At 31.4% G+C, this 26,935-nt stretch overlaps 1 protein-coding gene across 1 annotated transcript in view; it reads left to right on the top strand.

Moving 5' to 3' along the window:
* Sas10 (UTP3 small subunit processome component Sas10) overlaps nt 1-26,935 on the top strand; it is a 78,961-nt gene that overhangs the window by 30,771 nt on the left and 21,255 nt on the right. The window contains exons 5-10 of the mRNA XM_085823762.1: nt 433-513; nt 1,079-1,191; nt 4,159-4,239; nt 4,316-4,372; nt 21,549-21,661; nt 22,642-22,738. Coding sequence (XP_085679888.1) covers nt 433-513; nt 1,079-1,191; nt 4,159-4,239; nt 4,316-4,372; nt 21,549-21,661; nt 22,642-22,738 — 542 coding nt within the window. The remainder of the gene's footprint in view (nt 1-432; nt 514-1,078; nt 1,192-4,158; nt 4,240-4,315; nt 4,373-21,548; nt 21,662-22,641; nt 22,739-26,935) is intronic.

Below are 26,935 nucleotides of genomic sequence, written 5' to 3'. Positions count from 1 at the left end.
AAACTGCAAAGTAAGCCTGTATGCAGGATTAAAAAAGGCAGAAGTTACACAAACTGCAAAGTAAGCGCGATTATATTGACACCAGCAGAAACATGTTAAACTTCACTGGATGTATGTATGTTATGGGACTATCCTGTTCTACATAGCATTTGCAATTTCACATATCCATGGCATGTCCTGAAATAAATTGCCTCTGGATATGGTGTATTAGTGTAATCAAATATTTGTAGGTGAAGTTGATTTTAACTTTAACAATTCCTAAGAAGGAACTATATTAGAAGAAAACTTTTGAAGTAAGTTATTTTCATAAATAAATCTTAATTCAAACTATCAATTTGTTTTTGTACCATTTTTTCATGTGATTTTATCCTAGATGCAGATGTATACTATAAAAGAAGTAATTATTTATTTATTATATTTTTATTTGTATAGATTTGCCTAATCCTGAAGCATGGGGTAGAAAAAAATCTGTTTATTTTAATGCGGATTTTGTTGATGAAGATAGAGGACGAAGTAAGTTATTTTTCACTGGTATTATTGCTTAAATTAAATTTTCTTTTTTCATATATTTTGAAATTGTGTATATATTACAGATTAAAATTATTAATTAAAGTTTGTAAGTTAACATTTACTAACAGCGGAAATAAATCATTGATACTGTGTTTCTTTACTATGTCTATTTAAACCACATTAATAAAGTGTGATTAAAAACTTTAAAAAAAAAAAGAGACAACTAAATTCTTTAATATTATTAATTTTCTCAGTGTTATAGAAGATTTAAAATTTTTATTCTGTGTTTTTACATTGTAGGTTTATCAAGAAAAAGGAATTGTATTTGCTTATAATGTTGTATTTAATTGATATCTATCAAAAGTATTTGTTCTTCAGTAGTGTAGAAATTAATAAGTTACATAGTTCTTAACTTATACACAGTAATTTGCTCTTACTTTTCAATTAATGTTGCTGGAATATGTATGAGAGAGGAATATTAACTGTCTTATACTGAATTTCCTGTAGTGTTATGTTCACTCATTGTAAATGATTATTGAAGTAATTATTTAATCTTATATAATTATAGCTTATCGAGAAGAAGATGCTGAAGTTGCTAAGGCAGAGGCTGAAGAAGCTCTTGCCATTCAAAAAAGTGTCTTGAGCAGTATAACTACTAATAATTTAGGAGGAAACTTACAAGTATAATTTTCAACTGTGTTTTATAATGATGTTCTGAATTATATATATGAAGTTATTAACACTAAAATTAGGCTCATGAAATCCCATCTAATAAATAAAGTAAAAATTATTAGTTAGCAGGGGTAATAATTAAGTTAGCAGGGGATTTATTCACAATTCCCACCTCCTCTACATTCGTGCAAGCAATGTTCTTAGTGCTAAAGTGCACATTCTTGGAAACTATTTTTGGTTCTTAACAATATGCAAAAGTGAGGAGTAGATGAAGTTAGTGCAGTTTGCTTAGGCTTAAAAAATTAAAAGTTTCTGATCTTTAATTTCATATTTGTCCATTAAGACTCTCCCTCCCCCCAAAAAAGCATTAATTGAGCCTAATGAAATGCAGTATGCTTTTTCCAATTTAGATGAAAGTCTGATTTTTTTCCCCCTCCTCATTTTTTATTAACTAGAATTTTCAAGTCAAATAAATTTTCTAAATAAAAATGATTTTAACAACATTTTTTACTGTTTATTTTACATTTTTCTTTCCCCCCTCCCCCCAGTATCACATAATTCTAGTTATCTAAATTACTTGTTCTGCTGTCAAAGCCAAGTAACATTTTTTAATAAATTTAAATATACCAAAATTTTATATTTTTAATTAGTTAACGTCAATTTATTAAACATTTTTAAATGCAAAAATGTAATTATAAATTATTATCATCTTCTTAATTACATTTTTTTTGCATTAATAAGAAAATTTCATAATGTAATTTAAGTCTAATGAAAGTGTGTTGTATTTAATTTTTTTTAATTGTTTATTTAATTACAGTAAAAGCAGAATTAAGATTGTATGTATACTTTCAGTGCATATGTAAACAAAAGTTTGTTTTATTATTTGTTTTAGTTCAAATAAATATGATATTTACTGTTTTGATAATTGCATATTTAAGAAAATTATGGAAAATAATCTCATTGTTCAGTTTTGGAAAAGATGCTTTATTTTATAAAAATTAATTAATTAATTTATAAAATTTTATTTTTTAATTATTAATTTAATTATTAATTTAAAATCCAATAAATGGAAAAATAAAATTCATATTTTTATGCTACAATTTATACAGTCCAACTATACCAATTTTTTTAATATCTGGGTCAACTGTTCCCAGAGTCCTGTTGTGTTCCATTTTTATTATTATTTAATGTTTATTTCATAATACTTAGCATCCTATGTTTGGAATATATTTTTTATAAATGAATATGAAAAGAGAAATTTGTCCTTTGTTTATGGTTTTGAGTGGAACATTCCAACAGAATCAAATTGGGTATGCTTTAATTGTCTGACATTCCAAGAGAAAAAGTAGTTCATATTCACTGAATTAAATTTTATTTTTAGCTGGAAAGTGGAAAACTGAAATCACCCAAATACCATCAGTTGATTGTCAAATAATTTTATCATTCATTACCTTCCATAAAGCATGATTACAGCAGAAGCTTTATTATTGCATGAATCTCCACAATTTTTCCTTAAACTTTAGGGGATTTTCTAAAATTTCATAAATATTAGATTTTTGTATGAATTTCAGAGTTTTACCTATTATTTTTTAATTTCTTTTATAATCATATTTTTCCTGTTTAGATGGTTTTTCTGTTGCTTTTCATTATAATTTTGATAAAAGCAAACTGTAAAATAATCTGCTCTAATACTTAAATCAAAACTTTGAATGAACCCAAGTTTAATTACATTTAAAAAATATAAGAAAATACTTTGCTATTGCTGACAAACAATTTTTATGCCAAGTCTTTTTTTTCAACAATAATAATAGTTAGTTGGTAATTTTCTCTTTCTCTCTCTTCTCTCTCATTTGTTTGTTTTGGTATATTTTCTCAGCTTTAAGTGTCATGAGTTTAGTTTTTGGCTTCTTTCCTTGTGATAATTGTATTTATAATCTTTTATGCAACTATGTTTTTCATCTAATTTGTCCCTCTCCCCTCTATAATGTGTGGCTTGAGTTTGATAAAAGATGAAGAAGCACCTATTCTGTTTCTTTAAAAAAGGTGCATTTTTCACAAAGGAAGATTGTATTTGAATAATCACGCCATGAAATTAAATGTGACTCTAAATCAAACTGTTTATGCAGCCTTCACTGAAAATTGGATTCGAAAGGCAAATGTGGATTGTTGAAATGCATTGCTTTTATTGCTGTTGTACAATTAATTACTTATGTTGTGAAGCTTATCAAATTTTGAAAACAAAAGCTTGCACCAAAAGTGTTTGATTGGAATAATATAGTGATATTGCCAATTCCAATCTTAACGTTAAAGTCAATTTACACAAATTAAAAAAATAGATGAAAATGTATTCACAAAAAGAAAAAGGATTTTGTCATGAAATTAAAGACTGTTCTTTTTTGTTATTTCTGCACCTTCTCCTTCATCTAATATTAAGTTGAAGGTGGAGGAAAGAATTAAGCAAAAATGCATCACTATGAGGCTGAAAATGCATGATATGGATTTAATGGAAAAGTATCAGATAATCTATGTTAGAGCAGTAGAATTTGTAAAAACACTGTCCGGTTAAATAGCAATATTTATCTAAAATAATGATGTTGAATATATATCTAGAATCTAATTGAATTATTAATGTGAATTGCAATTAAAATGTTCATAATAACAATGCACATTTAGTTATAATTATTTGTGTTAATACGTCATTTCTGGTAGTCGTCCCTCCTGAAATGTTAATGTATATTGTCCTTTGCCAAATTGTTGGTGTAGATGACAAGGCACAAAACTTTATGAATTTTCATTACTGCATGAATTTAGTCTTCTCCCTTCTTCTCATTAAAATTTCTGCCCTAGTCATTATCTATTGAACTGTACAAAATTAAAGTGGCATACACTAGCTCTGTTCTATTATGATTTTTTAAAATTTCTTAAAGGCTAATTGTTGTTAAAAGCTCAGAAAATCTTTAATTCTTTTATTTTTAGTTTGTTGACCTTTCAGAAGAAGAAGAAGTAGTAGAGGAGGAAGTAAACTGGCAGTTTGTAACAAAGCAAGAGAAAATGATGGTATTGTATAGTTATATTAGCTGATTACTATCATATACTGTAAAAACTCTTTGTTTATTTACTTTTATTCTTCCAGTTTTTAAAGAAAACATGCCCAGAATTTTTGACTTTCATTAGAGACTTTAAAGAGAAGGTAAAAGTTTTATTATTATCATTGCTTATAATATTATGAATATTTTAATTCTATTTTTGTGTAATTTTAAAATACCTTCCTGAAGCATAAAACAATGTGTGTAATTAAAATGCTTTAACAAATTTTTAGACATTGTTGGTAAATATTATTGCGAAAGGAAACATAAATTATGGAGATGCAGATTCTAAAAAATATGAAAATAATATCTGTTTCCTTAGTGTTGTAGTATTACATTGTATTAAAACTTATTGGAAGTATGGTAACATAATTACTACCAGTCAAGACACAATAACACGCCGAATAAATACTAATTCAGAAGTCAAACAACAAAAATCAGCGTTATATTTACAAAATTTTCAGAGGACTAGTTTCGATGGTTTTACCAAACCACCATCTTCAGCTGCAAAACCGCAAATGAACAAGATAGGAAATAATGATTAGATAAGATAAGAAAGCCTGGACAAGAATAAGCAAGTGGCGCCATCTGTTGGTGAAACCAGAACTAAGACATAATTTCTTGAAAGGCCGAAGGCAAATTTGGATTGGAATTAGGATCGTTAAATAGAACAGAAAGATTTTTATGAATGTGAAATGCCTCTAGAAAATCCAGTTCTCCAATGGAAGATGTTTTTTGAATAATTTTGGCAGCAGAAAAACTGAAAGTGTGGTTTTCGGACCAACAATGTTGAGCAACAGAAGACTTCTGTGTTTCCTTTTTTCTAACATATGCCTCATGTTCCTTGACGTGAAATTTTAAGGCTCTCTTAGTTTGGCCAATGTAAATTAAACCACACTGGCAAGGAATCCTATAAATACCCCAGGAATTCATATCCGGAATGGGGTCCTTGAGTATGGAACTCGGAATTTTATTGATGGGAGAATAAACAACCCGAAAGTTAAATTTCTGCAAAATATGTGCAACTTTATAGCTAATTGATGGAAAGAAGGGAATGACAACAGAATTTTTATAATCTCCTAAAACAAGAGTGTGCCTTTTAGTGTGTTGAGATGAGAATTTTTTAACTGCTTGATTAATAATGTTGGGTGGAAAGCCCCTGTCAATAGCTATTGCTTTTAAATAATTTAGTTCTTCATCAAGGGCTAGTTTGGAGGAGCAAACTTGAAGAGCACGGAAAACATAGGAATAAAATGAAGCTAACTTTTGTTTAGTCGGATGACATGATTTAAAGTGTGGTGGAAGGCAAACCGATGAAGGTTTACGGTAAACCGTAGTACTGAAGTTGGATGTGTTACGTGTGACCAGAATGTCGAGAAACGGAAGAGAATTGCAAGTCTCAAGTTCAAAAGTGAACTGAATAGCAGGATCAATAGAATTCATTGTTGAAAGAACTTTATTTAAATCATCTATATTACCTTCAAACAGAGTAAAAGTATCGTCTACGTAGCGGAACCATGCCGGGAAGTTTAAAGTTTCAAACAATTTTGATTCATAATAATGCATGTACGAGGGCTATCCAGAAAGTAGATTACGTTTTGGAATAAAAAAATAAACAAAGTATAGGAAACAAATTTTATTATATACAGATGAAAGCCACACTCAAATACTACTTTTCTACATAGTCACCATACAAATTAAGGCATTTATCGTAGCGATGTACGAGCTTGGAAATTCCTTCGTCGAAAAATTCGGCCGCCTGCGCCTTCGACCACTTCGTTACCTCTTCTTGCAGCTGTGCGTGGTCATCAAAACGCTGCATAGCCAGCCACTTCTTCATTGCTGGGAATAGGTGGAAGTCGCTCGGTGCCAGGTCGGGACTGTACGGCGGATGAGGAAACAACTCCCACTTAAAAGATTCAAGAACTTTACGAGTGACATTTGCCGTGTGGGGCCGAGCGTTGTCGTGAATCAACAAGATCTTAGAGCTCAACATTCCTCTGCGCTTGTTTTGAATTGCTCTCTGAGTTTTTGGAGAGTTTGGCAATACGTTTGAGAGTTTATTGTAGTGCCTCTTTCCAGGAAGTCCACCAAAATTACACCTTTTCTGTCCCAAAAAACAGTCGCCATCATCTTCCTTGCCGACATTGTTTGCATGCATTTCTTGGGTTTTTGGGGAGAACTTGTGTGCCCCCACTGCATTGATTGCAATTTCGTTTCACAGTTCACATGTTTCACCCATGTTTCGTCACCAGTAACGATGCGATCGAGTAAAGAGTCACCATCCTTATGGTAAGCGTCCAGAAAGTTCAACACTGCAGCCATTCGCTGATTTTTGTGGTCCTCTGTCAAGATTTTTGGAATCCATCTTGCACAAAACTTGTGGTAACCAAGCTTTTCGCTGATGATTTTGTGCAACAAACTTCGCGAAATTTGTGGAAAACTCAAAGAAAGTTCCGTTATTGTGAAATTTCGATTTTCACGAACTTTAGCATCGACTTTTTCGAGAAGTTCGGCGGTCACTATGCTGGGTCTCCCACTTCGATCTTCGTCGTGAACATTGGTTCGGCCATTTTGAAATCTTATGACCCACTGACGCACTCCACCTTCAGTGATAATGTTGTCCCCATACACTTCACGAAGCTGCCGATAGATTTCTATCGGTTTACAGTTTTTTGCAGTCAGAAACCTTATTACTGAGCGCACCTCGCAGCTTGCGGGATTTTCAATTAACGCAGACATTTCAAACCGTCACAGTATCTGAACGGAGCACAGCACGAACCTCTCACTAGCACGGCTAGATGCAGACTGAGCTGCGCAACGCTCTGACCCCAAGATGGCCGCGCTAGCCCCGCCCCTAGCGGACACAAACGGAAACGTAATCTACTTCCTGGATGGCCCTCGTAGATATCAGTCAGGATAGGACTGAGGGGGCTTCCCATGGCTAATCCCTCAGTTTGCTTGTAATATTTATTTTGGAAAACAAAATGTGTTTGTTTCAAACAGAGTTGAGTGAGAGAAATTAGCTCATCAATTTTGATGCAAGAGAAATGGAATTCGCGAAGTCTGGTTTCTAGACATCTTAGTGCACCCTCCACCGGGACATTGGTGAATAATGATTTTACATCAAAAGAAACCATAAGTAAATTACTAGGAGAAATGTTTTTAACTTTTTTACAAACTCTATTGAATTTTTTATGGTGTAAATGTTATTGTCTAATAGAGTTGAAAATCTAGAAACTAAATATTTAGCTAATGGATACGAGGCAGTACCTAAATTTGATACAATAGGGTGGAAAGGAATACCACTTTTATGAATTTTGGGAAGAGCATATAATCTGGCACAATTCGCAACAGATAAGTGAATGTTTTAAGTTGCCTGAAATGATTTGCGAAGATTTGATCGCAGTTTTTATTTTTGACAAGTCCGAAGGTGAAGGATCTTTAGGGATCGGATTATATGGTCCTTCATTTAAGAGTTTAGTGACACCATCGATGTAAGTGTTCCTATCCATGACGACTATCTGGCCACCTTTGTCAGCCTTTGAAATAATATTATCCGGGTTAGAATGAATTTCACGCAATGTAGCTCTTTCTCTCGCAGTTAGATTTGGTTTCAAAGGTTTATTATTGAATTTCACATTATGAGCGATAAGATGCCTAATCATTTATTTCTGTGAATCTGAAACTTTACTGAACTTGAGAGCATTTTCGATAGGAGCCAAAATCTTTGTAATCGAGGGTTTACAGGTTTGTGAGAAGTTAAAATTATATTTTAGAATTCTCTCTTGTTCTTCTGAAAGACTAACATTAGAAATATTAACTATTGGCTTGATGTTTACAATGGGAAGATTTTTTGAACTACTTGAACTGGAAGATTGTAAAAGAAGTTTTTCGAATTTAACTTCAAGAGTGTTTTTATTGCGGTTAACTGCATTCTCCGTTCTAGACCAAGACTTTTGTTCAAGGGCAGTGAATTTTGGATATGATTTAGCGAGTTCCAGATGAAGCTTATAGAGTTCACGTTCAATTTTGGACAATTGTTGATGTGTATCCCTTATGACAGACCGAAGTAAGGCAAGCTTGCAATTTAACAGAATTCTTGAAACGCGACTCGAAGGTTTTTGATTAGATTTGATTTGAATAAAATTGGGGATCAATTTTTTACATTTACATTTAAGTAAAAAGTCAAGATGATTCAGGATTCGGTAAAACCATCGAAACTAGTCCTGTGAAAATTTTGTAAATATAACGCTGATTTTTGTTGTTTGACTTCTGAATTACTATCAGTCAGTTTACCACTTCTAATACTTTCATACTAGATCTAATAATTGTTATAAAATTATAATGTTCTTGTACATTGAAGTACATATATAGAACTTTTTAGTAATACTAATAATAGCAATAATACACTACCCGACACTGAGAATGCAACACCAAGAAGTAGTGGCCAGAAAGTGATGAAACTCGGCAAACAGAGCAAGACAGCAATGAACAGTAAGTGATCTTTATTTCGAAATGCTATGCATAATACAGAGCAAGAATAGCAATGGCTCAGTAGGTTGTAGGACATCTTCGATGGCGATACACAAAGCAACGGGTCTAGATACAGAGTCAACGAAACTATGAATGGTATCCTGAGGAATGGCTCTCCACTCGCTGTCAACCATTTGCCACAGTTCATCTGAATGCAGCAATGGCAGAGACTCCAAATGGTGTCCAATCACATCCCAAATGTGTTCGATTGGGGAGAGATCAGGAGAGAACAGTGGCCAGGGAAGTATCTGTACACCTACCAGAGCATGTTGACTGATGCAAGCAGTGTGTGGTTGGGCGTTATCCTGCTGATAAGGGAGATTGGACATTCCCTGAAGGTAGGGGAGTGTCACTAGTTGCATCCCATCATCTACGTATTGTTGGGCTGTCATAGTGCCCAACGAACTAGAGGTGACCTGGGATTGTATGCAATTGCACCCAAAATCATGATGCCGCTTTGTCGCATTTCACAGTTACTGCCAGATTGGACCTGCCTCCACATCGACTCCATACTCGTATGCAGTGAGTTATCATTGAAAAAAGAAAAGCATGACTCATCTGCAAACGCAACCCTGTCCCATTCCATCGTCCACATTGCTCGAGTCCGGCATCATTGCAGACGTTGGCGTCTATGATGTGGAGTCAATGGCAGTCTTAATGGACGTCATGAGTGCAGGCCACTAGCCACCAACTGATGGCAAATGGTTCTGGTTGATATAGGAATATCCAGAGTTTCTTAAACATGCTGCAGAATGGAGGTAGAAGTGGCCTGCGGGTGTGCCACCACTTGTTGGCAGACCCCTCGAGCTTGCCACATTTCTTTGTTTCAACCATCGTCACCACAGCTGGTGCATTGTGGAAGCGTCCAGGGGTGTGTCAGCTGAGATTTGCCATATGGACCAACCTGCCCTTCTCTGTTCATTCACCATGCCCCTTATAGAATCGTGTGTCTGCTGAAACTGCCTCCATTGAAGACAGCCTGGCATTCTTTGCTATTGCATGCATCCTCTGAGACAAGAAAAAATTTTCTGCAATGATTTCCCTAGCAGAAATAACAGCACAAAAACTGAGCATTCCGCAGGTTTCTTCCCTTATATCTTCTATAAGGTGCACTGAAGTTGCACTTGCATTTGCATTGAGTCATGCAAGTGATGCATTGCATAACTCGATGACGTGTGTGTACCCTGGAATTTAACATAATTTTTGGGTCTCTCCTTCTTGGTATTGCATTTTTAGTGTCGGGTAGTGTATTAATAATAATATCAACATCATGCAAGTTAAACCTGAGTTAAATATTTATCTCTTCCCTGTATGTCATATTGAATAACACAAGCATGATTTCTCTTTTTTTCCTTCCCTTTCTCTTTGTTCACTTTCTCTTTAAAATCACATTTTATGCATTTTGATTGGTATTCAATGATAGAAACAAATTCTTTTTTATTTAAGCACCTCTCATGTATAGTAAGGTAATTACATTAATGAAAACAAATAGAAAAGTAAATATTTTAGTATCAGTAGCCACTTTTTATTGAAGCATGCGAATAATTCGACTGCATTGTGTAAGTATTCTTAGTGGAATTATCATGATATACAATGTAATAGGAATAGTCAGTTGTTTAAAATATTTCAAGCTTCAGCAATCGAATATAATCAATGTTATATAGATTTCTGTTTATTGCCTGCTGTCTAATTTATTTAGTAGGTGCTGTGATACTAATTTAATTAGAAAAATAAAAGTGCCATAATTTTGCAAATTGTTTTCGTGTTCAGATGGCTTTTGCAGTGTTAACAGAACTTGCTGCTGTTTTTGAAATCGTACTGAAGAAAATAAGAATGAAAACTTGACAGAGAATTCAATACTAGAGAAGTCTGTAGAGACATTAGGTATTTTTGGAAGCAGGCAGAATGAAAAATTAGCAAATGCCTTCACTGGGAATCGAACCACGGACCTCTGGAATAGCGGCCCAATGTGTAGAACCACTACACCATGAAGGCATGCTAGGAAGGTGGGAGAAATACCTTATATACCCTTTTTTTTAAAGTGCAACTGGGATTTATAGGGGACCCAATCACCAAATCCTGGGTGTGGAGAATCCTCATCCAATACCCCCTTAGTTCGGGCACCACTGTAGAGACATTAGGATTTTTTGAAAGCAAGAGAGATTGAAAAATTAGCAATGCCTTCATGGTGTACTGGCTCTGCACGCTGAGCCAGTATTCCAGAGGTCCGGGGTTTGATTCCCGGCAAAGGCAATTGCTTTTTCCATCTTGCCTGCTTCCAATTAATCTTAATGTCTCTACAAGTCAAACATTAAGAATTAGCATAATATTTATAAATTTTGCAGGACTAGTTTTGATGGTTTAGCTTTAGAACCATCTTCCTCAGCTACCTAAATGCAAGTGAACAAGATAAGATATGGTGACAAGAGTTGGCTGGGCAGAAATGCTACTGCTGCCATCTCTTCATAAAACAAGAAAACTAAGACATAATTTCATTAAAGGCAAAGATGGATTGGAATTAGGCTCATTAACGAGAATAAAAAAATTTCTTTGAATGTAAAACACCTATAAAAAGTCTTAATTCACCAATGGAAGATGTTTTTTGAATAATTTTGGCTACAGAAAAATGGAAAGTGTGATTTTCAGACCAACAGCACTGGGCAACAGAGAGTCTGAGTTCTTGCTTGTATACAAAGTTAGCATTGTTTATTTTTTAATTTTATATCAATTGAAACCTTTCCTTATGTCTGTCTTTGCTAGTTCACATCGTAAGGGCTTAAACAGCCCTGATTCCTTTTTTTTTATATATATATATGTGACAGTGTTACCCTTTTTAATCAAAGGACGAACATCAGTACATTTATCAGGCAAACTTATTTTGCCTATTTTAAAGTGAAAACTGGTGATCAAGATAAGTCATGGACCCCTCACGAAGTGTGCAAGCAATGCATGGAGAGTTTAGGGACGTTGATTGCTAATCTCGATTTAGTGTACTTATGATTTTGATGAAAGCCCAAACATTACTCAAGTGATGTTATTTTTGTATAACGAAAACAACAGGACATGAAAAACAAATGTAAAATAGATTCTCCTAGTTTACCATCAACTATACACTCAGTGCTTCATTTAGAGGAACTCCCAGTTCCAGTTTTCAGAGAATAATCCTTTTTGGAAATACAGAAATACGATTTTGATGAATGCCAAATTAACCCCAATAATGAAGATTTTGAAATTGAAAATGATTCCGTTCGTAAGAGTTGACCAGCTTGAATTGAATGATTTGGCAGGAGATGTGGAACTATCCAAAAGAACTTCAGAGTTGTTAACATCAATACTGCACAAGAAAAGCACCCTTAAAAGAGGGGCTAAGGTCTCCTACTTTGGATCAAGAGAAAGTGTGTTTCTGCAATACTTTTGAAGTGATGATGGATTTGTATATTATCATAATATACATAATTTAATTGGAGAGAGTTAGGAATTTCAACCTATAACTCAACTCATTAGCAATTGTTCTTCAGTAGCTCAAAGAGAACCTTGAAATGTGTCCTCCACAATGGAAATTTATTTAATGCAGTCTGAATGGGCCATTTTGTTTGTTTGTGTGAAGAATATGAAAGCACAATGAGATTTATCTATTTGTTGCAATATCACATGCATTAATGTATCATCTGTGCTGACCTTAAAATGGTCTGCTTCCTCTTTTGCCAGCAATGCAGATATATGAACGATTCCTGTTTTTTTTTTTTTTTTTTTTTGTGTGTGTGTGTATGTGTGATAGCAAAGTTTATGAGAAGCATTGAATGCTGTCAAATTGGCCATCAAGATCTGACCTGAAACCTGGTGATCCAGACATTCTACATCAACCACTTGTTGACAGAAAGAACATTATATTCCATCTCCGCATATTAAAACTGGGTCTCATAAAGCAACTTGTTAAAGTTGCCATTTGAAGGAGACTGTTTCAAGTATCTCATTTCGGCATTTCTTAGCCTGTCATTTGAAAAGATGAACATTTTATCAAGACAAGGACGGAACTTTAAAAACAAAATGCTTGGTTGGCATTCAAAAACATTGTCAAAGACTTTTTAAAACACAAGCACAGAATTATAGCAAAACTGCCCAGTAACTTTTCAAAAACTTCAAAATGCATGGTTGCAATATGAGCATCAAATTGCAGTTTTTACATAGCCATCTTGATAACTTCCCAAAAGTCTTGGTACAGTCAGTGATGAGCTGGGTGAGTTATTTCACAAAAATCTGAAGTTTCTGGAGCCACGGAACCAAGGTAGATGACAAGTGCATGGTCCCAGCCACCACCCCTGTTCTTATTGGTTGTTGTTTATGACGTCAGGCTGAAAACATTCCATTATCTGTTTCGTTTGAGTTATGTCAAGTGGAACTTATAACTACTTTGGTTATGTCCTGTGTTAATGTGAATTTGTGCAATGTAACAGAATATTTGCAATTAAAACGAACCTAACAGTATAACAGGGTTCGTACACATTTCCTTACATGAAAATTAAGGACTTTTAAGGACCATCAAAGACAAAATTAAGGACCTATAAGCAAACAAAAAAATGAATAGAATAAAGCAATTATCCATACAACCGACTTCATGCTTGTAATTTCACTTTAAGAAACTAAAAGAAGTGTGTATTATGCACTATTATTAAATTCAATTTAATACTTACCATAAAACAATTTGGAAAATTAAACTAACTCCTTACAAGTTATGAAGTAGATAACATTAAATTAGGGACATAATTTCTTGAAAAACATGTATAAGTGTATTTTACACTAATAACTCACTATTTTAGAGATTTACATGATTATTCTTTAACTTACTTGATATTTATTTAAAAACAGTCAACAACTGTTATAATCACAATGTAAGAATATTTTGCAGATTAAAATAACTGATATGTAAACATACAACTTATTTCGTTAGTTTTTTGAAAGAAACTAGAATAATAAATTGTACAATAAAAGATACAAAACATTTGTGCTTTTTTTTAAACCTGAAATCTTTTCAGCTATTTTAACATCTAATTTATTTATGTCTATTTCCTTTTCTTTAACTATTCTTCTAAGTTCATTTGCTTTGATAGACAAATCAATGTTCCTGCTGGTCTCAGCTTCATCTGCTAAAGCATCTACTTCTTCATTAACATCTTTAATGTCCCTTTGAAGAAACTTGTTCTTCTGCTTCATATAATCAATTTCTTCCTCAATAATATTTCTGTTCCTCTTTGAATTTTCAGATTTAGTTAAAGATTTTTGTTCTTCTAAATACTGAACTTCTAAATAACGAACTCCCCTTCTTGCAGAAGTTGCTGCTGATCTCATTTCTTTATTAATTTCGATATTAAGAACACCTCCAGAAAATTTTATGTAATCAAATACTGTGCGTTGAAAAATGTATGATGAGTCACTTAAATTTTCAATTTCAATTGCTTTATTTACAGAGAAGCCCCTTTCCACACAGGCCTGTTTATGTGACAAGATAAGATTACTTGTCACAGTGAATACTTGAATAGTGAAAATATACATTTTTTACTATATATATATATATATATAATTTATTTCCAATCAATCAATATAAGCAATATTGATTAATTATCAATATAAGCAATATTGATTAATTGATTATATTATCTCCTAAGTGTAATTAAAGTAGAATTATTTTAAAAGAGTGAATCCATACTGGTAAGTTATATTTTGAAAGATGTATACAGTACAAAGTCCGAGATCTGGACATGCAATACCTGGAATGATCTAAAATACGGACCTCAAAGCCACCACCAACCAATTTTTTAGGGCTTTTTTTGAAGGGAAGTGGGTATGCTTTACGCACGCGCATTAGATTTTTTTCCTCATCATAAAAAAACATGCCGGAAATCCCGATTCTTAATCTCAGTTTGGCGCTAAATAAAATATCTCATTATTGAAATATTTTATATCCTTGATGCCGAAATCGCGAATCATTATTTATTGTATTTTGCTTTCATCACCGCATGTTTATCAACGGATGACAACTTGAGTGATGAATCATGCAGCGACGCCAAATAACAGAGTATTAACCGATTACAGATTTAAGTTTAATGCGCTAAAATGTTGACAAGGGGAGATTTAGCAGAAATTTCTTTCCTTATGCTAAAAATAGATTTTGTTAGTGATACTCATAGGACAAACGATTATATTTAGTGCTATTTGAATTAAGAATAAGTGATTTGTTATTCACATAAAGCCAGAACCAGCGCCAGAGCTCGTATGGCCGCACCAGGCGGCAGAATTTAGCGAAGTTAAACAGAAGTTTTTCATTGCGATGACAATGCCCAATCATCAATCAATTAACGGAGGGCGAAATCTGTAGTATGGTTCTAAATCCAGAAAATACAGCTACCGATAATGAAGAAAGTAACAGAGAGGTTACTGAACGAGAAAAAATTTTGATTGACAAGTTATTCGGAATTCTCGACATAGTAATTACAGGAGTTGAACAATGGAACTTAATAACTGAACAAGAAATTATATGTCTATAGTATTAGTCTAAAGTATTAGCAGAGAAAACAAATCAAACAACTCACATTGAAAGAAATGTTTAATAAAGTAAACATATAAATATTAAGCTCTTTTCTTTTGTAAATTTTGATACCCTTTAAATCATAAATGCTTCGTTATTTCATAAATCACGATTTCATATTTTCAATTTTCTAATTTCTACGTGCCATCTCAGTAGATTTAAAATGATCTCATATCCGGAAAAATCTCAAATCTGGGATCGCCGAAGTCTCGACGAGTCCAGACCTCGGACTTTGTACTGTATAAATATATATATATATATATATATATATAATATGGAATGTATATTTTCAGTTAAACTTCTACCCAATAACTTTAGTAATTCATGAAAGTTAATTTTGCGTCTAGTTAATTCAGAAAAATTAGTTTCAATTAGTTGTTTTCAGCTTTAAAAATATTAAAAAATTTTTAATTAGTTATTTTCAACTAATAATTGTATCGCCATTAGCAAAAATTATGCATTACTATTAACAACATAGGTTTAAACCAAATACTTAATTGTCTATTGAAGCTTCAAAACGTATTTCCGAATTTCACATTTTCTCGGCTAGCGTTACCGAATTTGCCCTTGACGACCTAAAATCGAAATGGAGCCAACAGATTTCCCACGAACAGACCGTCTGCTGAAATAAACTCAGAATCCCGATATCCCATACATATTAGTATGTGCAAAAGAGAATAAACTTCGTAGAAGGTGATAAAAAATTAATTTATGGCTTAATTGAAACAAACACAGAAATTAAGCTAAGCAAAACCGTGTAAAAGCAAATTGAAATGATAAAACGAAACTTAATTTTCATGTGAATTTTCAGCGCTGACTCTCCCATTCTAGAAATTTCAATTTGTTTCAGACAAAAACCACATTTAAGGATTGCCATCCATCAATATCCAGTCTTTGTAGTCAGCTTGATGAAGCCACAGTTTATTGAAAATGCACTTTCCAGGCATCTCGTTCCTATTGGCGTCGGAAGGGTTGTGGCCTTCCAGGTTGGGATTGCTCTAATTTGGCAAATATTTTCAGAATCCCCCCTCTTTTTTTTTTCTCGAGCACCTTCATCATCACTTTCGCCTCTTAAACAACTTCCGGCTTCACGCTTTCGTCACAATCTGCCTAAATTTATGGATAACACCTGTTTCGAAAGTTTGGGTGAATAGCCAATCAGACACCGATTCTTTCGCTCGGGTAGCTAATTATTATTATTATTATTATTATTATTTTTTATCATTTACAACGCAAATCCGCCAACAGATTGGTTAAGAGCCGTGTAATTTTAATTCCATATTCATGAGAAATCGTAATTCACACTTAGAATGGCAATCATTAGAAATGATAAGAAATGTCAAATGAGCAAAATTAAGGACCGTTTATTCATTTTGGCCAAAATTAAGGACTTTTAAGGACCAAAAATCATTTTTGAAAAAATTAAGGACTTTTAAGGACCATACGAACCCTGTATAAGAAAATATGTCGGCACTTTTTATATAAATTGTTAAATCATGTTAATGGAATAGATAAAACTTTATAATGCGTAAATATCGTTTGGCTAAGCAATCTGTATTCAAAGCAATTCAAAGCGCTATACTGATATTTAAGAAATATATTGTATAATTTCATACAGCAGGAGACCATTAACAAGATTTGCTTCGTCAGCAATGTCAAGAAATAGCCTTAACTCTTACTGTGTAAACAATGTCTGCCGCAGTTTTCGTGAATTAGCGGTTTATTTTGCAGAAGAGTGTTTTTAAAAGTGATATAAATGTAAAAGCTAGTTATTGCTTTATAAAAATTAACTGTTTGTTAACTAAATAACGTTCTTTTTATTTATTGTTTGGTATCAAAATTGTTCGTAGTCTTGTTTGGTATCAAAATTGTTCGTAGTCTTGTTTGGTATCAAAATTGTTCGTAGTCAGATTAATTTTTTTCTTTCTAATTCTAGACATTAATTTCTCTTCACTTATGGTTAAAAATAAGGTAAAGTGATAAGATATTTTTAAAGCACTTATAATATCGTTTATTTGACTTTGTCAATTGGAGTTACCATGCTGCTTTTTTATGCATTATTGCTTTGTTTCTTAACTTTTATATCTTATAAAAAGTGTTTATTGTCAAATGACTTCGATATTCATCTAATGACAAAAATACTGCTAAACGGTTATCGACTGCACATCGATTTGCACCTTTTTTCTAATACTATGTATATTGACAATATATTTCTGAAGCTGCTTTTTATTTTTGTAATTTTTTCTCAAATATGGCAAATTATTCTATCAACGCCCATCACTTCGCCTGTTTCAGCACTAAAATGATCTCTGGTTCAAGCTTTTGGCTCACAATAATGCCGCAGAGAATTCTTTTCGTCACTGTATGACATCAGAAATCGTGTCCAATAAGAGCTTGGGGTGGTGGCTGGGGCCAGGCGCTTGTAGGTAGATGGGAGGTACAAATGATGGCTGACTATTGTTGGAGCATCAAGTGAGAGTATCCACAGATTAAATGCACCAGCAAAAGCTATAAGTGAAAATTTTCTCTTAATATGAATATTTACCACTTGGTTAAAGAACTTTACTATTTCAATGTTGCCATACTACCTGAAAATCAGGAAATTTGAAAATTGACTAAGAAAGTCAGGGAATTTAAATACTTTAATCAAATTCAGGGAATTTCATACAGCGATCCCCCCTAAAAAAAAAAAAAAAAGCAATCTTTATATCATCGTTGGAAGCAGTCTCTTTTTTGGTGAATTATGTATTGCTTGAGCATCATTCGGACAGATGGCATAGAGCCAAATTTCGCAGCGCCAATTAGAATGTTTTTCAGAAAGGCAAAGCAAGTTTCCAGCAACCTCGAGAATCGAGAGATTCTCATCGCATGTGCAATGCATGTTGAATGAAAGAAAATACTCTCCCATTCTCATATAAAATAAACCAGTTTAATTTTAATATATGGTACACACATGATTTGGTGACATTATAATGTGCAGTAAACCGGACATTTATGATGAGCAGTAAACGGGTCATTTTGGTGTTAGCGACAGTTTTCAAAATTGTGCCAAGGCTATACTATATTCTGCAATTTTACCACAAAAATCTTTTAAACCTTTTTCTTCTTTTTAATAAATGCCTTATTCATCATTTTGGAGTCAATTAAAAAAAATAGTCAGTCAGTCATCTAGGCTAACCATTTAATATAATTATATTCAACAAAATATCATTGATTATTATATTTCAGTTTTTAATCTTTAAGTAATTAACTTTATTTTAATGTTATTTGTATCATTTAATGTGGCTTCTTTCTTCTAAGTTTATTTATTATTAGTAAATGATACTTTCAAATTTCAGGCAATTTTCTCTAGCATACCTTTCAAACTAATTCTAGCAGTATGATGACATATCATCATGTAATTTACACATATTTCTTGCTTATGTATGCTGCTAAATAAATATTAAATACCTGAATTTATTTAAAAATATCATTAAATAGATTTCTTTCTTTTGTTTAGCTGCAAAAATATGCAAAAAAAGACATTTTTTAATCCAGATTGGGCAGATTTTAATCTCAATCTTCAGTAAAGAAAACAACTCCTATTACAGTTATAATAGTAATAATACTTTGAGGATATTATATATATTTACATATACAGTATAAAGTCAGTAATCCAGACATCCATTATCCGGAATGATATATAATCCGGACCTCAAAGCCACAAACTTACACATGCGCGTTTAATGTGTGCGTCCGCTATGCATGCGGGTAAAGCATTTACACATGTGCGCTTCCGATAGTGAAGAAAGTGATAGAGAGGTTATTGAAAACGAAAAAATTTCGATTGACGAGTGAGTCGTTATTGTCAATACAGCAATTACAGGATTTGAACAGTGGAACTTTGTAACTGAACAAGAAATTATGTCTGTTTATAGAAGAGAGAATTAAAGAGTAATTTTTTGTGCTAATTAAAGTATTAGCACAAAAAATGAAGCAACTTAAACAACTTACATTGAAAGAAATGTTTAATAAAGTAAACAAATATATATTAAGCTTTTTTTTTTTGTAAATTTTGATACCCTTTAGATCATAATTGCTCTTTATTTCATAAATTATGGTTTCATATTTTTAATTGTATAATTTCTGCATGCCATCTTACTAGATTTAAATTGATGATCTATAATCTGGAAAAACCCCTAATCTGGAATCGCTGAAGTCCCAACGAGTCCGGATTGCGCACTTTGTACTGTACATATTTATATTTGCATCATTTATATATAAATATACAGTCAAATAACGAAAATCTGCCAACTCTTGAAATCCACGTTGCCTCTCAAAATATAAACATTCGGTTTATAGGTTCCGGAAACTGCAACATTGATTACGAAATATCGAAGAAAAAATACTAAGTGAATAATGACATCATAATTACTGAATAATAATGAGTTATAATGGAAATACCAAATTATTGACATCATGATAAAAGTTTTTTCCCCTCAAATCTGCACCGAGGTATAAAAGCAGACGATTAACTCAACGCTTCTTACAAGTTCACAATTCACTTTGTATTTTCTGAGCTTTGTTATTTTACGAGATTATTTAGTGCTGCCTTTTTTTTTATCTGGATATTTTGTGGATATTAAGAATATTTTAAATGTCAGCCCTTTTTAATACAATGACAGATAAGAAATGCACTCATGATTTTACTACTTGTAACATTGAAAAACTTTAAACACAGGTGCATTGACGGTAATGCAAAAAGTGCAAATTTTGCAAATGATGGAGACGGGTGCTACTCCTTGGTTTAGAACAGAATCGTAAGGAATTGCAACATTATTGTGTATGATATACGGAAAAATTAAGAAAAGCTATTGAAATTTTACAGCAACAGTGGTTCTAACACCAGAAATCTTTGCATGAGGTGAAATCGGCAAACCTCGATGCTGTGTACATATAATGCAATGAATAATATAATCAATTTATATACCTAATAATAATTTAATGCATATAATAATTTAATTAAATAATAATGTATATTGCAATAATGTATATAATAATTTAATTAAATGTATCTAATATGCCTTATTTATTTTGCACTTTTAGTCTGAATATTATGATTTATCTTTTCTGTCGTGAAATCTGCACCACCTCTGGTCCCAAGCTTTGCGGATTTCTGGACTTGTACTGTATTTATATATGCATCATGTATATATATATATATATATATCATATGTAATTTGCAAATTTTTGAGTTTTTAAATGGTACCATAATTAATTCACCTCTCAGCACAGTCAACGCGCACTATGCGGATAGACTGGAATTTTCTTAAAACAAACCTGGAAAAGTCTGGTAATTTCATTCTCTGGTTTGAATGGCAACCCTGTATCCGTATGAACAAAATTTAACTTGTTGTGACTATATATAGCCTTTGAATAAAACTATTCTTTGTGAACAGTATATTTGGTTATATGACTTTTGGAACAAAGGGTATTCTGTAGCTTAAAAGTCAGGATGATAGATAAAAAGAGGTTATTTTTGGATTCAGAGGGCAATAGTTAATAAAAAAATGGCAGATTAAACAAGTGACATAAATTAAATTAAAAACAAGTGGCAGATCTAAGACAACAAAATTGTTGTTCTCCAGTGTTTTATTATTATTATTATTGTTTTTGTAAAAAAAATTCCATTAATAATGTTAGTTTAGTAAATTGCAATGACTAGCACACTAAATAAACAACTTTAAATGGTATTTTGCTAGCAGAGCACAAAAATTTTGAAAAGATGGCATTATGCAGGTTCTGAAAACAAGGAAGAAGGTAATAAAGCAAAATGTAGCTCAACAATAAAACATAAAATATTGGGCATGCTTAACATTCCTAATAAAATCAAAGAAATTTTGGTGCGACTTAATATGTTCTCATTGAATGTAATAAAGGATAAATTATCTTAACATACTTTCTTAAAGGTTAGAATGTGCATGTAAGATAGATGCAATTTTTAGAGATCCTTTAAAAAAATCTTATATTCAGGCCAGTTTAGCATCTTAATTTTGGAAATGAACCACTATGTTTTTCAGTATCAATATAACACTATTGTTTTCAAGAATATTTCTAGTTTATTCATTACTTATTTTTTGTTTACTATAAAAATTATTAAATGAAAATTATTATTCTTACAGTTAACTGAAGTCAAAGATAAATTAATACCTTTAATGCGTCTGGTGATAAATGAGAAAATTCCATCTCAAGATTTAGCACTGTATATCAAAGTGAAATATCATCTCTTGATGCAGTAAGTTGATACTGAACAAATATATTTTATACTATTTTGCTTGCATTATTTCATATGCTGATGTAGATTCTAATTTTTTTTCATCTTATTTTTTTATCTAATGATAAATTTTAAACTTGAAATTTTAGTTTCTAAATGATCACATGAAATGACAAAGCATTTTAATTATTGCTACTAATTAATATAATTAATTTATTACTGTTTTTTAATTTTATCTAATTATTATTTAAAATTTCAATTTAAAAAGGAATGCACTTTTAAACAGTACATAATTATGTACATATTTTGTTTGCATTGGTGCTTTTATTCCAAGATTGTTCTTTCATGTGTTAAACTGATTTATTAGAAAAGTAATGACTTCTTCCTTAACGATCTGGGAAACATGGGATTGTGGATAAGTCATGAAGAAGATCTGTATTTAAACAGGATTCATTAGCTAAATTTGTATAATTGATTATTTTAGTCTCTATTTTAATAAACTCCCATTCATTAAGATGATATTTACATTATTAAAGAAAGTAAGAAAGCATGCCAATCAGAAATTGATTTTGTGAGTCATTTGTTATAGAACAGGTATGCATGTGGAACAGTGGCTTTGGTATTGTGTTGACACTGCCATATGGGTCAGTATTAAAGACCTAACTTTTCAAGTGGAATATTATTTGAAGATGAATTCATATGTTTATTGTTGTGCACAATTTTTTAAGAAATTTGCTACAGAAGCTCTGAAGATGTGAAAATGAAAATCACTGCTGCTATCAAATCTTAGCAAGGTTGTTAAGGATATGGTGAAATCTGCCAACAAATGTATGGAGCTGTAATCACCTCAATTCCTAGAAATTTTGCAAGCAAAATATGTTTCATAAATATGTATACTTAACTGTTTCTGTGATGGGTCCACTTTTAAAATGAGCATCCTTTATTTTTAATTTATTGTATTTTGGATATGAAGAATATTTCTTTCTTTCTATGTACTTTAGCATATGCATGAACATAAGTGCATACATGATGATGAAAAGCAAAGATTCTATTGTTTCAAGTCATCCTGTACTTCAAAGAATAACAGTGTATAAAAAAGTAAGTAGTACGTATATGCTAATTTTTATCAGATTATAAGGGTGTTAGTAATCTATAGTGTAAAAGTTGAAAATTTAAATATAGGTTATTTTTTATCATAAGTGTATCAAAATATTCAAGAAAGATGACTATGTGGCTTATTTCATGAAATAATTATCCTAGATTTATATACATACATCCAAGTACAAAGTTTCTTCAAATAAGGTACAAAATTTTGTGAAAACTATAACTAGTTCTGTACCTGTAGGTGGATAGTTTTCTGTAAAAAGACCTAATTTTTTGAAACTCCGTTTACGAAGTTAATAATTATATTTTAATTAGCTAAAAATGTGAAGTACCCTTATATACAAAATTCATAAACATGTGCTTAGCAAGATTCCCCCAAAACAAAATGGCTACCTATAAATTTAATAACGAAAGCATTATGCTTTGTTTAAGAAAAACTTGTTTGTTGCCAAAGTATGGATAAGTATTATTACTGCTTTTTAATTCCTCTTTCCCTCCACCTCAAATCTCAAATTTGAGTTAGAGGCATTGAAAAAGGATTTAAGTCCATAAATTTATTTTTGTTTATCTCTATGAATTTTGTCTAAATTTTACACTAAAGATGTAATAGATATATCCTTCTATATTTAATGATTAAAGGAGAATACTACTTTGCTGATTTAAATTTTTGAGTTTGTAAGAATCATGTAAAAACTAGATTATTTTTATTAACAAACTCATCCACGTAAATCGAGACTTTCATAAGATTATCCACTTAATTTCTTAACTATTTGTTTAGGAGCAATATTTAAGTAATTAAAGTGTATTCAATATTAAGGAATAAAGATTCTAAGCATCTAATTTTCATTAGCCATTTTGTATTATGCTTTTATCTATTACCATATTTTCAAAGGCTTAGTAGCAAAATGTTAAACTTTAGTCATTAAAAAATTAATTTTAATTTACAATTGATGCTTTCAGTTTTTGTTTAGTGTGCTAGTTATTTTTAGCAAAATTGATATTTTAATAAAAGTACTTTGCATAATTTAAACATAAATGATAAATAACTGTAATTGCACTCTTAATTTTGTTTGTCAGCAGCTGTTCTTATTTGTTACATACTTTCATGATAACATTATAATTCTTTGCCGGGATATGGAAAGGAATTGTCATTTTTAAAAGCAAACAAATGAATGGCATTATTTATATACTTTTCCCCTTAATTACTGGAAATTTAAGTTAGATTTGGGAAAATGATTTATTTTCTGTGATTGCAAATAATTATACTTTTATGAATGAATACTTATATGTATTTTGTTGCTTTTGTTCATTTTGCATTGTACACTGCTAAAAAAAGGGGGGGCAGTGCTATATCTCCCGTTCTACTGGACCGATTGACAAAATTCAAACTGCGTTTTTCATGTCTGGAAAGCGCGACTTAGGATATATGTTAGATTTATATATAGCACTATTCTAACATAGGTATTTTGACACAAAATCGGACTTTTTCTAAAATAACATACCAATTTTTTTTCCATAATTCAATTGTATGACTCAAATTATGCCAGAATACCAAGTTTTGTAAAAATCGTACGAGTAGTTTTTAAAATGTTAGCTTTCAAAATTTTAGCTCCTCAATGTTAATTGAATTTGGCAAGTATTTAGTAATATCTCTTTTTTATTAAACTTTTTTGATTTTTACTTTCACATTTCGAAATTTAGGTTCATTCCAAATAAAATGTACCCATTTTTTTTGTGTTCTGTTTTTTAAATTTCTATTTTTAAATAATTTTTATAAATTTTTCGAAAAAAATTTTGAATTATAACATATAAAATTTTTACCATCATCTTAAAGTGGGCTAATTAGTATATATTAGTATTTCTAAGCATATTTGCAAAAAATTAGACTTTTTTATTCAAAATTTTCTAAGATATACACGAATTTACATATTTTCGCGTTTTGAAATTTGGCATCTCTTTTTTGAGTGATTATGACGCCAAATGTGGTTTATGGATTCTTGTTACAGTGAATTGCCACAGCTATTTTTAACCTTAAATTTCAAGTAAAATTTTACGGAGAATTAATTATATGAAATTTTTTCCCTCAATGATGCGTAATAAATATTTATTAATACTATATGAAAAGCTCTTTTTTTTTAAATTATAGATGATATTATTCAAATTTTTAACTACTTTTTTTTTTTTTATTCTTTCTTCAAAAAAATATTTGCAAGAGGAAATTTTTATCTTCGGCGTTTTATCGTCTGCTACTTTACTTTAGCTTCGTTTAAATCGAATTGTCTAAAACTGAGAACTTTCGTTTGATGTTTATTTGAATTTTACGAAAATATTTTATGACATTAATTGCATAATTTATTTCTAAACAAGCTGTTGCTTATAAAGTGACTGAAAGAGCGGCTGATACTATCATCCATATTTTTAAAGCACAGTATATTTTTATAAAAACATAAGATTTAGAATAATCATTTTTATAAAAGTCAAACTATGATATAAACACACAACCTTCTAGAGACCGAATTAAATGGCTGGATAAGTCAGCAGGTTCTGTGGAAAAGTAAGAAAAATTATATAAACGACACCCAACATTCTGGATTCAATTAACAACAAGGGTACGATGTTTATTAAATGAATTTAAGAAGTTTTTAAACTTAAAAAATCAACTCATTTTTTATCCTAAAATGTATTTTTATGCATCGCGTATTTTCAGTATATCCTTAAAATTCTAATCTAGAATGTAATTATCAATAACTGAATTCTAATCATCAGTAATATAATAAGTAATTATTATGGTTATTAATAAATCCTTCTTATAAAGTAATTGCAAATATTTCAAAAAACTTTCTGTCTGAATGCAAATATTTCTAATTCTATATTAATCAAGATTGCACACGATATTATTTATTTGCACTTAATTCTTGCCATCATCTCTAGTAGAAGTTACAAATCAATTATATTTAATTAAGGAATGACCATCTAAGTTTAGAAACAGCAATTCAATTATTGGCGCCATATCTTTCATGTTACTCCTGATTGGCAAGCTACATGATTTTTAATGAGTATTAGGGTTTTGCTAGTAACTTCACATGGAAATCGTGCTTAAACTAGGTTAGTTGGTTATTTAAACATAGAAAGAACATGGAAGCTGTTTGGTTAAGATGCTTTCATAAAGAACCTAGAAAACTACGAAAGCCAATTAGCCTGGGTTAGACTTCGCAACAAACAATTAGTATTTAACAATCTTCAAATGCTAGGCAACTGGTGAGGCTCCAATTAAATCTCCAATTTAATATTTTATTTGTAAATATTTAATATATTGTTGTATTCTTAGACACAAAAAGCAGAATTTAAGTTTTGTTAACTCGTTAGTAAACTACCAAGAAGTAGTGCGAATGAATAGTCAATTTCTTTTGTAATAATTGTATTTACTTAATATTCTTGGAATATGAGCTAAAAAAGGAATTTTCTCGGAAGATTAAAGAAGTGTTTAAATCCAGTGATATTAGGTTTTTTTCTTACAAGCTCAGAATCAAAACGATTCTGCAATTGCCCGAGTAGTTGACTTATAAATGACTGTGAATTAAGCAGATGACTTTTAATCTTACATTATTCAGTCAGAAAACGTATTCCAAATGTTTTGTATTGCGTGACAATGCATCTTTTCATTGTTCAGTAACCAGTCGGAGAACCGCTTGTGTTCTGAAAATAAGTATGTGTACTCAATCGTCCTACATGTTCTTCAAATTTGTCTTGTGATTTTTTTTCTTTCCCAAAAACTAAAGTTGCCTCTCAAAGGAAAGTTTTTTGACATTGAAGAGACAAAAGGAATATGACATCTACTTTTAGAGTCATGTCAAAAACAGATCTCTACAAGCCTTCTCTTCCATCACACATTGTGCATTCAGACAAAAAGTTGGATCAGCGTAAATTCTATAATCTATTTTTATTACACTCTGATTACTTTATTAACATACATTGAATATATACTAAACCTTTTACTTCAGCTTCAATAATTTGAAATTGTTGTCGGAACTAGGACTTAGAAGTTAAGTCAAATTGAATATTTCGTTAATCCAATAAATTCAAGGTCGAAGATTCAATATTTTATTTTCGGAGGGAGGGGGAATTTTTTCAGTTTTGGTCCATTATCGTAAGTATATTTGCTTCAATTCTTTATTTTTTCCATAAAAACGA

The sequence above is a fragment of the Stegodyphus dumicola genome, chromosome 1, assembly GCF_044657685.1.
Source record: "Stegodyphus dumicola isolate Sdum_Otavi_A_Nest chromosome 1, ASM4465768v1".
Taxonomy (NCBI): Eukaryota; Metazoa; Arthropoda; class Arachnida; order Araneae; family Eresidae; genus Stegodyphus; species Stegodyphus dumicola.
The sequence above is the reverse complement of the archived record's forward strand: the minus strand, read 5'-3'. Positions and strand labels throughout refer to the sequence as shown.